The 16,105-nt window shown below is 42.6% G+C and overlaps 1 protein-coding gene across 1 annotated transcript in view; it reads left to right on the top strand.

Annotated features, from left to right (window-relative positions):
* Positions 1 to 425: 425 nt before the first annotated feature.
* Clspn (claspin) overlaps positions 426 to 16,105 on the top strand; it is a 33,811-nt gene continuing 18,131 nt past the window's right edge. The window contains exons 1-10 of the mRNA XM_048434404.3: positions 426 to 581; positions 2,471 to 2,579; positions 3,115 to 3,554; positions 5,872 to 6,033; positions 6,743 to 6,820; positions 7,320 to 7,392; positions 8,307 to 8,415; positions 8,604 to 9,172; positions 14,209 to 14,400; positions 15,223 to 15,428. Coding sequence (XP_048290361.3) covers positions 558 to 581; positions 2,471 to 2,579; positions 3,115 to 3,554; positions 5,872 to 6,033; positions 6,743 to 6,820; positions 7,320 to 7,392; positions 8,307 to 8,415; positions 8,604 to 9,172; positions 14,209 to 14,400; positions 15,223 to 15,428 — 1,962 coding nt within the window. The 5' untranslated portion in view covers positions 426 to 557. The remainder of the gene's footprint in view (positions 582 to 2,470; positions 2,580 to 3,114; positions 3,555 to 5,871; positions 6,034 to 6,742; positions 6,821 to 7,319; positions 7,393 to 8,306; positions 8,416 to 8,603; positions 9,173 to 14,208; positions 14,401 to 15,222; positions 15,429 to 16,105) is intronic.

Below are 16,105 nucleotides of genomic sequence, written 5' to 3'. Positions count from 1 at the left end.
GGGATGAACTGATGGAGAAAGCCTCCAATGGGATCTCAGGCTCCTTTATCAAAAAATCAGGTGTGGGACACCCCGGGGATATCTAGGGAAGGACTTCTCCCTAGTTCACTTCCTGCCTGGAAGTTTCACTTCTCAAATTGCTCTTGGTACGACGCATGAAAGTAAAACAAAGATCAAAAGTCCAAAGACATTATTCGCAGTCTACCTTCTTTCCAAGCCATAGCGCCGAACCTCTTGCCACCGGGCACCCCCAGCCACCCCAAAGTCAGTTCTAGATCTGGTTGACAACAGCAGCCGCGACCCGCCAAATCAACCCAAATTACATTTGCAGGGCCGGCTGGAGGCGCTTCCTGATTGGCAGGACTGTAGGGGGTGGGGCTTCGGAAGGAAACCCTCCCTCGGATTGGTGCAAACCCCCGAGGGTGGGTGCTGTAGTGCGTCTAGGCGCGAAAGCTCGAACTCTGCTGCCGGGCTGGAGACGGCGGGAGCTGCCGCCGGCAAGTTGAAGTTACTGAGGACCGGTTCTCCCGGAGCCGCGCGGTACAGAGGCCGGAATCATGACCAGCGAAGTGGATTCTGAGGTGAGTTTAGGCTCCGGCCGGGGCTGTGAAGGCCGCTCGCTGAGGACCAGGTGTGACAGGGGACCCAGCGGGGCCCGAGAGCTGAGCCCGAAGGACTACAATTCCCGGCGTGCACTGCTCCGAGACCCCTGGGATGGGGAAGGGGGTCGTGGCCTGGGCCTCGCACGGGTCTCCTCCTGGCGGCTTCCCGCGCTCGGACCTTGAGGTTCCTGGTTCGGCTGCCCGAGCCGCTGTCGGTCCAGCCGGGTTCTCGGCTTGTCACGGCAGCCCGCCCTGCTCTTTGGCGCGTTTCCTGCCGCGCAAGCTCCTGTTTTACAGCATCCCCGGCAATAAGGAGGCCTTGGCCAGCCTTGCCTGCGGGATGTGGGGCGGGATTCGCTGTAAACACTGGGCGAGGGGAGTACGAAGTTGGAACTGGTTCTGGAAGAGATCTGTGAGGGTCTCGCGCGTTGGCCCACTCCGTTCGCCAATAGTGCTTCCCGCGCGGCGTCCCGCTCGTAGCTGACGGCTCCCTGGTGGAGTTTGGCCGTAGGAAACTGTTTCGGGATCTGTGTTCTCTTTTGGAGCCAGGACTAGGACGAGACAGTTGCCTGGGAAACAGATGGGGTACCAGAAAACTTAATCACCAAGCGAAAGCCATATTTTAACATAAAGTTTCCATGATTAGATACTGAGCAAAAATATCAGACTTAAATCAAGATGAGCTCTCATCCTGCACCGACCTGCCTTCTCACCTCACCTAAATAAAAAAAAAAAAAAAAAGCAAAAAACCCTTGGTTTTAATAAAATTATTTACAAAATCAGGTGGGTGACCTCATAAGCCGTGCTTTTACTGACTCTTATTTTAAAAGAAAAGGAAAAAAGAAAAGCCTGAAAGTAGGTGAAAGGATTACTAGGGACAGAGAGGAGTACCAGGAAGATGGGGAGGCAAAGTTAGAATGGCAGATGAACACAATTACTGCAAGATGTGTGTGTGTGTGTGTGTGTGTGTGTGTGTGTGTGTGTGTGTGTGACAGTGGGGCCTGAGAGGTGGCTCATGAGTAAAGACACTTGTTGCCAAGCCTGATAACTTGACTCCATCCCTAGGACCCACCTAGTAGGAGAGAATAGACTTCTGCAGGTTGTCCTCTGACTTCCATACCCCATCTCCAAACATGCCCATGCAGACACAAAATAAATGATGTAATTTTTAAAAAAATTAAAAAGGGGGCTGGAAAGATTACATAAGAGCACTTGCTACTCTTCCAGAGGATCTGTGTTTGTTTCTGTCTCCCACATGGTGACTCACAACCATCCCTAAGTCCAATTCGGCGGGATCCAGTGCCCTTTTCTGACCTTCATGGTACCAAGCTTGCATACAGTGCCCTTACATGCATGCGGGAGAAATACTCATACACATAAACTAAGGGTTTTTTTTTTTTAATTTAAAAGAGTCTGGAGAGATGACTCAATGGTTAAGAGCCCTTGCTGTTCTTGTGGAGAAGCCTGGTTCAGTCCCCAGCATCCACATGAGGGCAGTCTGTAACTACAGTTCTAGGGGCTCTCACGCCCCCTTTTGGTTCCCACAGGCACTGCATGCAGATGAAAACATCCGTATACATAAATTAGTCTTTTCAATTTAAAAAAGCAAACAACACAATGAATCTGATTGGTGCAATTAATGTGCTTAATAATTAAAAGTAAAGGGGTTTTTTACTTAGAATTCTGTAGCAATTAATGTCTGTTTTTGCTTGTTTATTGTTCTGGCCAGTGATTCTAAATGTCATCTCTTCATCAAACCATTGTGTGAGTTCTTTCCAGTTGCAGCAGGATGACCCCACACTTTATGGATCCATACATACTCTGTACTCTGTCTCCTTGTTAATGCAAAGTTTATTCTCATTTTCTAGGTTAACCTGGAAGTCAATGATCTAAAATTTGCTTCACAAGAAGGAGCAGACAGTCCTGTAGACAGTGGACAGGGCAGCTTTGAAACACTCGAGCCCCTGAGTGAAAGAGGTTTGTAAATACCTACTATTAATCTTAGGAATAGAGTGTGGGGTCCTGGGTTGTAAGCAGTTACAGTTAATTACATTATTTTATTGACTTATTATATTGTTAGTGCCCCAACTTTATTATTTATTTTCTTTTTTACAGATAGAAAATAACAGTGCTTACATAGATTTTTAAGGAATATCCATTACTGTTATATAACTGAATAGATAAAATGTCTAATAATTACTACATTGCCTGGTTAAATTGCATTCGCTATAGAAAAGGATTTCTAACACCTGCCAGGATGATTAGAACAGCTTCACACATTATAAGTACATATAATTACATTTTTAGCAAGGGAGGTTTTGGCACAGGAAAAAACTTGTAGTGTATTTTTAGATATGCGTTGCTACAGCCAGTTCTTAATGGTAGTTGTGTAATTCCACAAGGTGACATATCACATGTATAATTGAATATAATTTTAAGTAGCTAGGAAGAAGCCCAAATGATTGGGTATCTTCTTTTTAAAAAAAAAAAAAAAATTTTTTTTTTCCTCCAGATTCTGATGAAGAGATATTTGTGAGTAAGAAACCGAAGGGCAGGAAAGTGCTGCAGGACAGCGATTCGGAGGCTGAGGACAGAGATGTCGCTCCAGAGATGCCCACCTATGGCAGCGCGGAGGAGAATAAAGAGAACGTGCACTGGAGGGAGAGCAGAAAGCACAAAAGCATCTCTAAGACTCTGGCCGACAGCGATGAGAGTAACGTGGAGGGAACTGTGTGTCAGGAGAGCCCTGGAACTCAAGAGACGCCTTCCTCAGAGCGGAGCCAGCAGTCTGGACGCCCCATGGATCTCACCCCTGACAGAAAGCTAGCCAAAAACCTCTTCAGAGAAGGAGCTGAAGGAAAAGCAAAACTGAAATCCAAGAGAAGACTCGAGAAAGAGGAGAGAATGGTGGAAAAAATTCGGCGGCTGAAAAAGAAGGAAACAAAACATGAGGTATGTTATGATTTTCCGAACTGTGTAATCCTTTTCGCTGTTATTATTTTTGAGATGGTCTCACCATGTAGCCCTGGCTATCCTGGAACTCACTCTGTAGACCAGGCTAGACTTTGGCTCACAGAGATCCGCTTGCCTCTGCCTCCTGAGTACTGGGATTAAAGGTGTGTACCACCAAGCCCAGCAATCATTTTCCTGAACTTTATAATGCAGTCTTTATTCAAGGTTCTTCTAAAATATATTTTTACTTGACATGTAATTGCCTATACTTAGGGGTTCTATGATATTTCAGTGCATGTGTGTAGCATGTAAGGATCAGATCAGAACAACTGGCAAACCCATCACCTCCATCTGTTGGCCTTTCTTTATGTTGGGCACATTAAAAATTCTGTCCACTGGTTATGATTATGATTATATTGAGTTAATAGTTGTCAACCAATAGTTACCTTACTGTGTTGTAGGATCTTAAGAGTTATTCTTGAGGGCTGAAGAGATGGCTCAGCAGTTAAGAGCCCTGACTGCTCTTCCAGAGGACCCTGTCAATTCCCAGCACCCACATGGCTGCTCATAACTGTCTATAACTCCAGTTCTAGGGGAAATGACACCCTCATACACATACATGCAAGCAAAACACCATGCACATAAAATAAACAAATTATTAACGAAAGAAAGAATTATTCTTATTCATCCACACTCCTATACCCACTCACTGTTATCTCTATAATCCATCCATCCAAGGCCCCGCTATTCTAATTCTTTCACTTTTTTTCTTTCAATGTGTATGTGTTTGTGCTTGTGTAAGTTCATGTACACCATGTGTATGGTGCAGGTGCCTGTAGAGGTCAGAGGTGTCAGATCCTCTAGAACTGGAGTTAAAGTCAGCTGGACGCCACCAGAAAAGGGTGTTGGGAACTGAATCTGGGTCCTCTTTAACAGCAGCAAGTGCTCTTAACTGCTGAACTGTCTTCTAGCCCAAAATCAACTTCTTAATTTCCATATAAGTGGGAACATGTGCTGTTTCTCTTTCTAGTTTGACATAGTGTCCTTGTCTTAGTTGGGAATTCTATTGCTGTGAAGAGACACCATGACCACGACAACTCTTATAGAAAAAAACTTTTAATTGAGGTGACTCGCTTACAGCTCAGAGGTTCTGTCCATTGTCATGGTGGGGAGCATGGCAGCATGCAGGCAGACATGGTACTGGAGAGGGAGCTGGGAGTGCTACATCTTGTAGGCAACAGGAAGTCGACTGTGACACTGGGGAAACTTCAAAGTCCACACCCACAGAGACACACTTCCTCCAACAAGGTCATATACACCCCAACAAAGCCACACCTTCTAGTAGTGCCACTCCCTATGAGGTTATGGTGGTCAATTACATTCAAACTACCTCAGTCCTCTGAGACCCATCAACATTGTTGCAAATGACAGAATTCCTTTCATTTTTTTTTTTTTTTTTCATATTTGAGACAGGGTTTCTCTGTGAAACAGCCCTGGCTCTCCTGGAACTCACTCTGTAAACCAGGCTGGTCTCGTACTCACAGAGACTTCTCCTTCCCTCCCAAGTGTTGGGATTAAAGACAAGCGCCACCACTACCCGGCAGAATTTTATTTTTTAAGTGTGAACAATATACCCTTAAGTATGTATGACTATTTCATGTTGGTGTTTGTTGAAGTACATTCTAAAGAATAATTAGGTTTTATTTTTTAAGGTAGATTAATGTTTTAAAATGTAGGTTTTAGTTCCTGATACTGTTTCCATACACAAATTGTAGTTTTAAATGGACTGCTTTGCATATGGTGGAATGGTTTTGTAATTGATAATTATTGATCTTCTTTGCCATTATGGATACATCTAGGATACTTCCAAATAGATGGGTTTCTGATTTCTTGGTGTGTTCTGGTAGTAATTCTTTGTTACTGCTCCTCTGGTGAAACTGACTTCAAAGGGAGGATTTTTGAAAAACACATAATCAATCAAAAAGTTCATTTGTTAGCAGGAGGCAGTGCACACCTTTAATTCCAGCACTCTGCAAGCAGAGGCAGGCAGATCTCTGTGAGTTCGAGGCCAGCCTGGTCTACAGAGGGAGTTCCAGGGCAGCCAGAGCTGTTACACAGAGAAACCCTGTCTTGAAAAACAAAAATCACAGCTTGGATTTCAAAGGCTAATTGTAGGTTAGGACTCATTAAGAATGTTCTAGGTGCGCTATTTTGTCTGTTGATGAACCGTGGGCTTTGTTGTCTGTTTCAAATTGCCACATGATGTGAAATGCTAGACTTTAAAATGACTGGGTTGTGCCTTTTCTTTATTGTCCAGGAACCTGATGCAGACCAACCGCTTAATGACAGTGGCTGTCTTCTTGAAGATAGTGATCTTTTTGAAACAGGTTTGGAAGAAGAAAACGACTCTCCAGTGGAAGATGAGGAGTCATTAGAGTCAATAAGGGCAGCCGTGAAGAGCAAAATGAAAAATCATAAGGCAAGTGAAGAGCCATCCCAACCTAGCCTGCCTCTTCAAACCTTTGCTTTGTGTTTTGATTTACTGTTGCAATTTTCATTTTTTAACTTCATTTCTAAAAGATTTGTTTTTATGTATGTGTCTATGTACCACATGCATACAATGCCCATGGAAGCCAGAAGAGGTCATTGGATCCCCTAGAGCATGAGTCACAGGTGGTTGTGAGCTGCCCTGTGGGTACTGGGAGTTGCTCTGTGGGCTATGACACAAGTGTTAGGAACTGAATAAGTGCTCTTAACTGCTGGGTTAACATTTCCAGTCCCCATAAAAGAGGCATTGTTTTTTCAGTTCCCTAGATATCATTTCCCTTCTTAGGAAATAAGTAAATAAAAAATTTAAGATTCTGATTCCATTTGTATCTAACTTTTTTCTAAGCACAGTAGGAAAAGTTTCTAACTGGTAATTATTAACTTAAGAGTAAAGTAGTAAGAAACATCCTTTCACCAACCTGGTGGTTGTGTTATCCCAGCTACTTGGGAGGCAGGAGAATTGCAAGTTCCAGGCCAGCCTGGGAAATTTAATGAGACCCTGTCTCAAAACAAAATTTGAGGACTGGGGATGTATCTCAGTGGAAGAACACTTGCCTAGTTCAATGCCTCTCACCAACAAGAGAAAAATATCATTTTATCTGAGTTTAGTTTTTGTCTTTAATCAATTTGCAATCTTCTAGAAAAAGGAACCATCTCTGGAGAGTGAGACGTTTTCATTAGAAGAGGAAAATGAATTATCTAAAGGCAATGGGAGGAAGGTAAGACAGCCCTACCCAGTAATTATATTGATCTCTTCCACAGGAGAGTGTGCATTTCTCATAGATAAATCTTCATCTTATTTGATTTCCAAGATCTTTCTTTTTTTATTTACTTCTTTTTTTAAAAAAGGATTTACTTATTTTTTATGTGTATGTATGTACCACGTGCATGCAGTACCTGGTGCCCATAAGTGAGTATCGGATCCCCTGGACCTGAAGCTGCTACATGGGTCCTCTGCAAGAGCAGCAAGTGCTCCTAACCACTGAGTCATCTCTCCGTCCTCCAAGATTTTTTGTACATGGAAGGAGCAGAAATATCATTAGGTTAAATTTGTTTTGTGAGATTTGCTAATAAATTCATTTTATTCTTGTACTGAGTTTATTAGTGCCTGTTCTTCCTTCTCTTCTTGTTTTCTTGGAGAGAAAAGCTCTTCAGGGATAAATATCTTTCAAGAAAACAACATTAATGTAGTTTCACCTTTTGTTTTGTTTTTTAAAGGAAAGAAAGGCAGCGAAGTTAAGTAAGGAAGCATTAAAAAAGCTACACAGTGAGACCCAGCGTCTTGTCAGAGGTAATACAAACCAGTACAGTAAACTTTGAGGTGAACCATGGTTTTGTGGTTTGTTTGTTTTTGTCAGCTCAACGTGGCTGTAGGGGAGTTGGTTTGCTGATACTCCTAATGTGAATTCACATTGTGATTTGAAATTTAAAGCTTGATAAATGTCCATTGTTCTCAATGTCCATGGACCATTAATATAAACAAGAAAATTTGCAGAACTGTGGTAGAGTTAAGGGGAAACTTTGTTTTTAATATATATATATTTTTAAATTTTAAGCTGTTTGTATAAATATGTATATATGTGGGGGGTTGTATTCATGTGAGTGTAATTGCCCACAGAGGCCTGGGGAAGTCAGAGCCCCTGGAGCTCAGTTATAGACAGTTGTGAACTGCTGGCCCGACATAGGTTCTGGGAACTGAACTCGGATCCTCTGTGAGAGCGTTAGTGCTCTAGCCCCTAGAGGGGAAGCTTTTAAATGTTGTCTATGGACTGACTACATCAGGGGCCCTGTAGGAAGTTTTGAAATCTATAAAATTTTAGGCTCCACAATGATTCTGATTCAATACGTTTGAAGTGGAATCCAAGAATATGTGTTTGTTAAAGTCATTCTTGTTGATTTTTGCCTGTCTTATGGTTCAAGGCCCTTATGGTGTTTGAAGCTGGGAAGATTGGAAGTTTGAGATCAACATGGACTCTACAGCAGGTTTCAGGCTAGCCCATGCTACACAGCATGACCCTGTAACAAAACAAGCACAAAAGCCAGGGGTCTCCAAGGAGCTTATCTGTGTTTGCCCTTGCCCTTGGTAAAGCAGGATTGCTTTCTGTTTCTCATGATGACTTTGTGTTACACTATTTGATTAACTGAGTATGAAGTGGCATTTCAAAATATACATGAGTATTTCCTTGTCTTGTTCCAATTTTTTAGAATCTGCACTTAATCTTCCATATCATATGCCTGAGAATAAAACCATTCACGATTTCTTCAAACGTAAACCTCGGCCCACTTGCCAGGGAAATGCCATGGCCCTGCTGAAGTAAGAACCTGCTTTTCTTGTGATTATTGTCTTAGTGAATATTCAGTTTTGTAGCATTTGGTATAAAAGTTCAGACTCCATAGTCCCTTAAAACTGATTTAAAGGATTCCTTCTGTGTTGAGGAATGAGAGTGTTTCACAGTGAGAGTTTTGAGAATTTTCAATTCCAGCTCATTTCCCCTTTACTAGGTCGTGTAAGTATCAGTCAAGCCATCACAAGGAAACCGTAACCACAGCAGATGCAGCTGAGATGAACGCTGATGACCCCAGCAAAGGCACTGAGCGGACACCAGGTACAGAAATCGCAACGGGTACTAATGTCCTCCCTGAGGTCTCGGAAGAAACTGGGATCACTACTGGGTTAGATGAAGCTCGGTCAGAGGAGCCGGTAAGACACGGAGAACTGGAAATTGAGGAACCTGAGAAGCACAGTGATGACAGACCTTCTCCTGGGGACAGATCAGTGTCACAGCAGGAGTCCCCCGTCTCCAGGAACAAGGCCAATGAGGTTGGAGAACTCACAGCATCTGACCCTCATGCCCTGGAGGGAGAAAAACTGGAAAAGACAGAAGAAACAGATTCAAAAGAGGAAGAGCCAGAGCAGAAGACTAAATTGTCAGCGGTCGCAGCCCCCGAGAAGGTGAGAAGATTTACCGTGGACCGACTTCGACAACTGGGAGTGGATGTCTCCATTCGGCCTCGACTGGGTGCTGATGAAGATTCCTTTGTGATACTTGACGAACCTGAAACGAACAGAGGTAACCCTTGAAACTGGGGAGGCTCTGTGGTTCACACTGGCAACTTGTGCTAGTGTGGAAGATGGTGAACATAGGAGAAGCCAGGGATCGCACTAGAATCTCATTCAGATGAGTCGACAGAATGTCAGGGTGATCTTTAAGGCTTTTTTCAGATAGAAGCCTTGTGATAATTAACATTTAGAATAGGCAGATTGCTGTTGGGTTATGGCATTTAGGAATTTGTTTATGATTTGAACATCTAAATTTTTCTCTGACCCTGAGTCAGATCTTATTAAATCATTCATAAAAGTGTTCCATTTTTCACAGCCAGAGAGAAACATTTTGGTCCACTTAAATTGTCTGCAAAACTGAATTTCTTCCCCAAACCCCATACTCAACAGATACTAAACTATTTGCTACATTTATAAGATGCCTTACCCCTTTCTGAGCTGACAGAACAAGGTCACCTGTAACTTCATAGGCATCCTGTTTTACAAGCAAGGCACTCTATCATACACCCAGGTAAACGGTCGTTTCACTGTAGGCCTTTGTTAAGAGCACTTGTTGCTCTACCAGAGGACCAGAGAGAGTTTGGTTCCCAGCACCTACATTGGATGGTTCATACCTACTTATAACTGCAGCTCCAGGACTCTTGACATTCTTGTGTCTTGTGTTTCTCTGGCTAGTCTCAAACTCACTGTGTAGTCATGGGTGACCTTGACTGAGTGTTGGGATTATAGACGCATACTGCCATGCCTAGCTCATGGATGCTAGGGATTGAATTTAGGACTTCATGCATGTTAGGTGAGTCACTCCCTATCCTTAGAGTATATTCCAAGTTGTTGAACTGAGTTTGGAATATTTAGTTATTGTTGAATCAGAATCTCTCTGTGTAGTTCAGGCTAGCCCTGAATTCCCAGTCCTCCTGCCTCTGCCACACAAGTGTTGGGATTCAGTATGTGCCAGCACTCAAGCCTGGCTTTTCTCTAACCCATCTTTGAAAGAAAGAAAAGAAAGACATACTATACTGTATGGCTCCTGAGTGATACAATACTAAGGTGTGTCAAAATAATGTATTCAAATGAGTAGAGTAAAGAAGCATTCAAATAGTGATAACTAAAATTATTTACATTGGGACTTTCAGCCGGGCAGTGGTAGCACACACCTTTAATCCCAGCACTTAGGAGGCAGAGGCAGGAGGATCTTTGTGAGTTCAAGGCCAGCCTGGTCTACAGAGCAAGTTCCAGGACAGGCTCCAAAGCTACACAGAGAAACCTTGTCTCGAAAACACACACACACACACACACACACACACATACACACAAGACTGTTTCAGTTAGCAGCTTATCATTGGCAGGTGCTATGTAAACCACTGTGTCCGTTGTAAAATATTTCTGGTGACTTTGTTGGGTAGATGGGCTTTGTAAAGGAGAGAGAAGAGTACTCTGGGAGTGTGTGTGTGTGTGTGTGTGTGTGTGTGTGTGTGTGTGTTGATTTGAGTCAGGGTCTCACTGTGTAACCTTGGCTATTCTAGAACTCACAGTGTAAATCAAGCTGGCCTCAGACTTGGCAGCATTCCTCTACCTCTGCTTCTCAAGTGTTAGAGTTACAGGTGTATACTGTAAGTGTGCCTGAGAAGGACATTTTGGAAATGATAGAAAAAGATCTGCATGTACATATCGGGAGAAGATGAGCTTTGATTGGAACTAGAGATCCAGCTGGGGTGGTATGAAACAACTGCACAGAGTCATCAGCAAAGGACAAGAAGGAGCTGCTGCCCACCGCACCGAGGAACATGCTAAACGACACTAGGCACTATCTAAGTAGTCCTGGGCTCAGATATAGGAGTAAGACCTCTTTTGAGTTCTATTATATTAAATACTGATATATTTTTTATTATCTTCCTTAATTCTTGTAGCCCTGGAGATTATTTTGCAAAATGAAGAAACAAGCTCAGGAGTTGTGTAATTTTTCCAGCATAACATTTAGGTTGTGCAGAACCTAGCATAATACCTGCCGCATGGTGGACACTTTCTTTTAATTTAGCCTTTTGTCCGGCTGGGTATGATAGCACATGCCTTTAGTCCCAACATTTGGGAGACAGAGGCAGGCTTATCTCTGAGCTCGAGATCAGTAGCTTGTTCTACTTAAAGAGTTCCAGGACAGTCAGAACTACACAGTGAGACCCTGACTCAAAAAAAGTTTATTTGTCCTTTAAATATACTTGGTATGAAAGCTGTTCCCAGACCAGTCTTTCATGCTACTCTGGACATGAAGTTTGTATCGGCATTCGCGCAATAAACTTTGACTTAGCATTTTGTTGGGTAGTATGTGTACAAGTAAGACACAATCCCTCTTTTCGAGAAAATGAAAATTTAATAGAGATAGACTATAGGCAGACAGGCTGTTACCTTACTGGGTGGTAAGTAAAGTGGTCAGTATATGCCACTAGAGAAGATGCATAGGAACCCTAGAGCAAATGGCATTTACTTGGGTTAGAAATTCAGACACGTTTCTGAAAGAAGAAATAAAACAAAAAACCCATCAGCGTACTGAAAACTGAGGAGCAGATACCAAGGCAGGGAGGGAGAAGACAGCGTTTTGGTAGAGACAACTGCAAAAGACACAGGTAATAGATGTCAGGGAGTGCTGGCTGTGTTGTGATGGTTGTAGGAGATTGGCGATTGCTTAGCTCCTGTGGCATGGCAGAGCTACCATTGAGCCTTTCTAATCAAGGACCATTGAAAAGCTTTATTTATTTATTTATTTATTTTATTTTTTTTTGAGGCAGGGTTTCTCTGTAGCTTTGGAGCCACACCTTTAATCCCAGCACTTGGGAGGCAGAGGCAGGCGGATCTCTGTTAGTTTGAGGCCTGCCTGGTTGAAAAGTTTTATTTTTTCAAGCAGGAAAAAATGACTCGATCAATTATTCATTTTAAAGGGTTCAAGCTGATCACTTGTATAGTTGATGCCTTGAAAGGGCTTAAGATTAATATTTGGGAGCTGGGCATGATACCATGTCCCTGTAATCCTAGCACTTAAAAGGCCAACGCAGGAGAATTATTGAAAGTTCAAGACCATCGTGGGCTACGTAGCAAGTACCAGACCAGCCAAGGCTGCCTAGCCAAGACCCTGTTTCAAAAACCTGAGAAACAGAAAAGGAGGTTAAAGAGGTGGCTCTGTGGTTAAGAGAATGTGCTGCTTTTGCAGAGGATCCAAGTTCAGTCCCGGCACCCATGTCTGGCAGCTTATAACCATCTGGAACTCCAGTTCTGGGGGATCTGATGCCCTTGGGCCTCCAGGGGCAACTATAGTCACTTGCACATAAACACACACACACAAACTAAAATTTTTAAATAATTTCAAAAAGTACAAACAAGAATGAAAACAATGATAATATCTCAATTTCTTTATCTCATAGAGTTAATTTTCGTGAGAAAAATGAATATAGATTTAAATTTCATCATGTAGAAAATACACTATTCCTATTCTTTATGAAGGCCTAGGGAATAGTATCTAGCTTTACTTAGTGGAAATGAGAACAGTGGACCAAAGCTACTGGTGTAGACTTGAGCTGGGGCAGAGGTTTTCTACCTGGCGAGAGATGAGAGAGACTAGGAGAAGACTGAGGGGAGGAGAAGATGTGGTAGTTGAGCCATGTATGGAAGGGCAAAGAGGGTGTTTGCTTCACCTGCTTTCAAGACAAAGAGCTTTGAGTCGTCACTTTCTCTAGTTATGAATGAAGGTGCTTTCTCACTGTTATTTTAGGGCCTTAGTGAAATCTTCCTACCCAACTGTTTTATTTTATTAGCATCAATAATGATCTGCCTATTTCTGTTCCCTTTCTGCTGGTGCCACCTGTTGCTTCCAACGTTACCGAGCCACTATAAATAGGAAGCAGCCTTAGGGTTTCTCTCATTCTTCTTTTGTCTGTAAGTAGACATAACATCTTTTAGAGTTGGGTTTTTTACTGCTAATAATTGTTAAAGGCACAATAAAAGATTTTGTCTCTTCTAGAGAAAATAAAGAACACATGTAGGCACTAGCCATATTGCTACTAACATAGGATTTAAAGACATGTTTTTAAAAAATTCATCATTGGCCAGGTGTGATGGTGCACACCACCTCAACACTTAGATGCCAGAGACAATAGGATCAGGAGTTCAAGATAGGCATGAACAACATGAGACCCTGTCTCTAAAAACAAACAAAATACTAATAAGATCCACCAAAAAATAAGCTTTTTCTTTTTATATTTTTAAAACTAATCTTGCCACTTTTTAAAAAAGTTACTGTTTGTTTCATTTTATGCATATGTGCCCGAATGTATGAATGTGCACTGTGTGTGCAGAAGGCATTGGATTCCCTGGAACTGGAGCGACAGGCAGTTGTTAGCCACAGTGTGGGTGCTGGGAACCAAACTCAGGTCCTCTGCAAGAGCAGCCAGTGCTCCTAACCACTGAGCCATCTCCAGCCCCAAAGTAAGCTCATGTTTTTTGAGACGGCAGCTCACTATGTAGCCCTGGCTGGCCTGAAACTTGGTATGTTGACCAAGATGGCCTTGAACTCAGAGATGCACCTGCCTCTTTAATTCTGAGTGCTGGAATTAAAGGTATGTACCACAACAACTGGCTCTAAATTAAGCTTTTTAATAGCTGAAATTAAGGCTAATTTGATACCAAAAATGAAATAGAGGCTGCAGGGGGCAAAGAGTAACGGCTCTTGCCATCAAGCCTGCTGACCTGAGTTGGATCTCTGGAACCCACAAGAGGAAAAGAAAGACTGACTCTAACAACTGTTCTGACCTCCACATGTGCCGTGGCATGCATTCATACATACACTATGGTAAGTGTAATAAAAATTTGCTTTAAAATGTTTGGTTTTTAAAGCAGCGAGAACAGTTATAGGTTATAGTGTATGAATTTTATGCAGATCTTAGTAGCAAGGGGGTTTTGGTTTCCCTGTTATTTTCCTTGATGCTTATCATTCTTACCTGGAATCCTCAAGCAAAGAACATGAGCATGGCACACTGACAAACTGTTCCTGTTTGGGTTTAGAACTGGAAGCCCTGAAGCAGCGTTTCTGGAGGCATGCTAATCCAGCAACCACTCCCAGGGCTCGTCAGACGGTAAACGTGAACATCATAGTAAAGGACTTAGGCAGTGACGGCAAGGAAGAGCTAAAGACAGATGTGGTGCCCGTGACATTGGCAGCTGAGAAGCTGGATGAAGCAAGCCACACAAAGCCAGGTATTTGTCTTTATTATTGGAGGCCACATGGCAAAGAGTTGCAGACCCTTTTTCCTTGGAGACTGTAGCACCATGAGAGATGTGGGGGCACGATAGCTTTATGTTTTAAAAATAGTACTTAGCTATTTACAAAAAGTAATAAATACTGTAGAAAAGAATACTGTATAGAGAAGCCAGGCATGGTGGTGCACACAAGTGCACACCCCAGCATTTGGGAGGCTGGGGCAGGAGAATTATCCCTTTTACCAGGCTTACTTTTTAATTGCTGGTCTTTCTATAAATAAGTGTGTCACTGTTTTCTATCATGGCTTCTGAGCCAGAGACTTTCCCAGCGCTGAGACTCAAATCTAGAGCTCCTGCGTGTTAGTCGAATGTTTCTCTACTGAACTACATCCCTGTCCCTTTGAGCTGGAGACTTCTGAAGCCTCATTCCCTCCCCATTATCCTTTAAACAGTTATTTATCATTATCTGGGTGCAGGCATTCTCTTCTGTACTATCCCATGTTAAAATAAGTAAAAGGGTGGTGGTGGCACGTGCCTTTAATCCCAGCACTCGGGAAGCAGAGGTAGGTGGTTCTTTGTGAGTTCAAGGCCAGCCTGGTCTACATAGCTAGTTCCAGGAGAGCCAAGGCTATACAGACCCTGACTTGAAAATCAAACAAACAAACAAAAAAGCCTAGAGTAAAAGCCTAGAGTAGTAAGGTCTTTGGTTTTCCTTTGGGGTGTCTAGAATACAAATAGAGTTAGATAAATTGCATGTTTATTTATTGCTTTGTGTAGTCAGTCATATCTAAAGCATGCTAATACTTTTTTTATGTTCAGGTGAAAAACTGCAGGTACTAAAAGCTAAATTGCAGGAGGCAATGAAACTCCGGAGGCTTGAGGAGCGGCAAAAGCGCCAAGCATTATTTCAGTTAGATAATGAAGATGGATTTGAAGAGGAAGAAGAAGAAGAAGAAGAAATGACAGATGAGTCTGAAGAAGATGGAGAAGAGGAGGTAGAAGAGGAGGATCAAGACACTCAGGAGGTTTGGGGCAATTATGTAATTTTGTTACTTGGTCATAATGAATAAGAGAAGATTTATTTATTATGAATATGGATGTTTTACCTGCAGTGCCTGTGGAGGCTGGAGTAGGATATTAGGTCCTCTAGGACTATAGTTCCAAGTGGTTTTAGCTGGTGCTGGGAACCGAAACAATTCTCTGGAAGGCAAAAGGTGCTCTTAAGTGCTGAGCCATCTCTCTAGTCCCAAAAAAGGTTATTTTTTTTTATTGTGTATACATATTTTGCCTGTATGTGTGTGTGTCACATGTGTGCCTGAAGTATGGATGGAAATGACTATCTAAGCCAGGCGATGGTGGCATACACCTTTAATACTGGCACTTAGGAGGCAGAAGCAGAAGAATCTCTGAGTTTGAGACTAGCCTGGTCTACAAAGCAAGTTTCAGAACAGCCAGGACTACATAGAGAAACCCTGTCTTGGAAGAAAGAAAGGAAGGAAGGAAGGAAGGAAGGAAGGAAGGAAGGAAGGAAGGAAGGAAGGAAGGAAGGAAGGAATTCTATCTCATATGTGCTCAAAGCTCACCGCATACAGTTCTGTTGGCAATCTTGAGTACTGCAGTTCTCAGCTGTGTGTGTGTTTTGTTTCTATCTGTATTCTACCTATGTATTTTAACATAGTACTAATATTGAAAAGTAACTTAT

Source organism: Myodes glareolus, chromosome 3, assembly GCF_982192425.1.
Source record: "Myodes glareolus chromosome 3, mMyoGla1.1, whole genome shotgun sequence".
In the NCBI taxonomy this organism is placed as follows: domain Eukaryota; kingdom Metazoa; phylum Chordata; class Mammalia; order Rodentia; family Cricetidae; genus Myodes; species Myodes glareolus.
The sequence above is the reverse complement of the archived record's forward strand: the minus strand, read 5'-3'. Positions and strand labels throughout refer to the sequence as shown.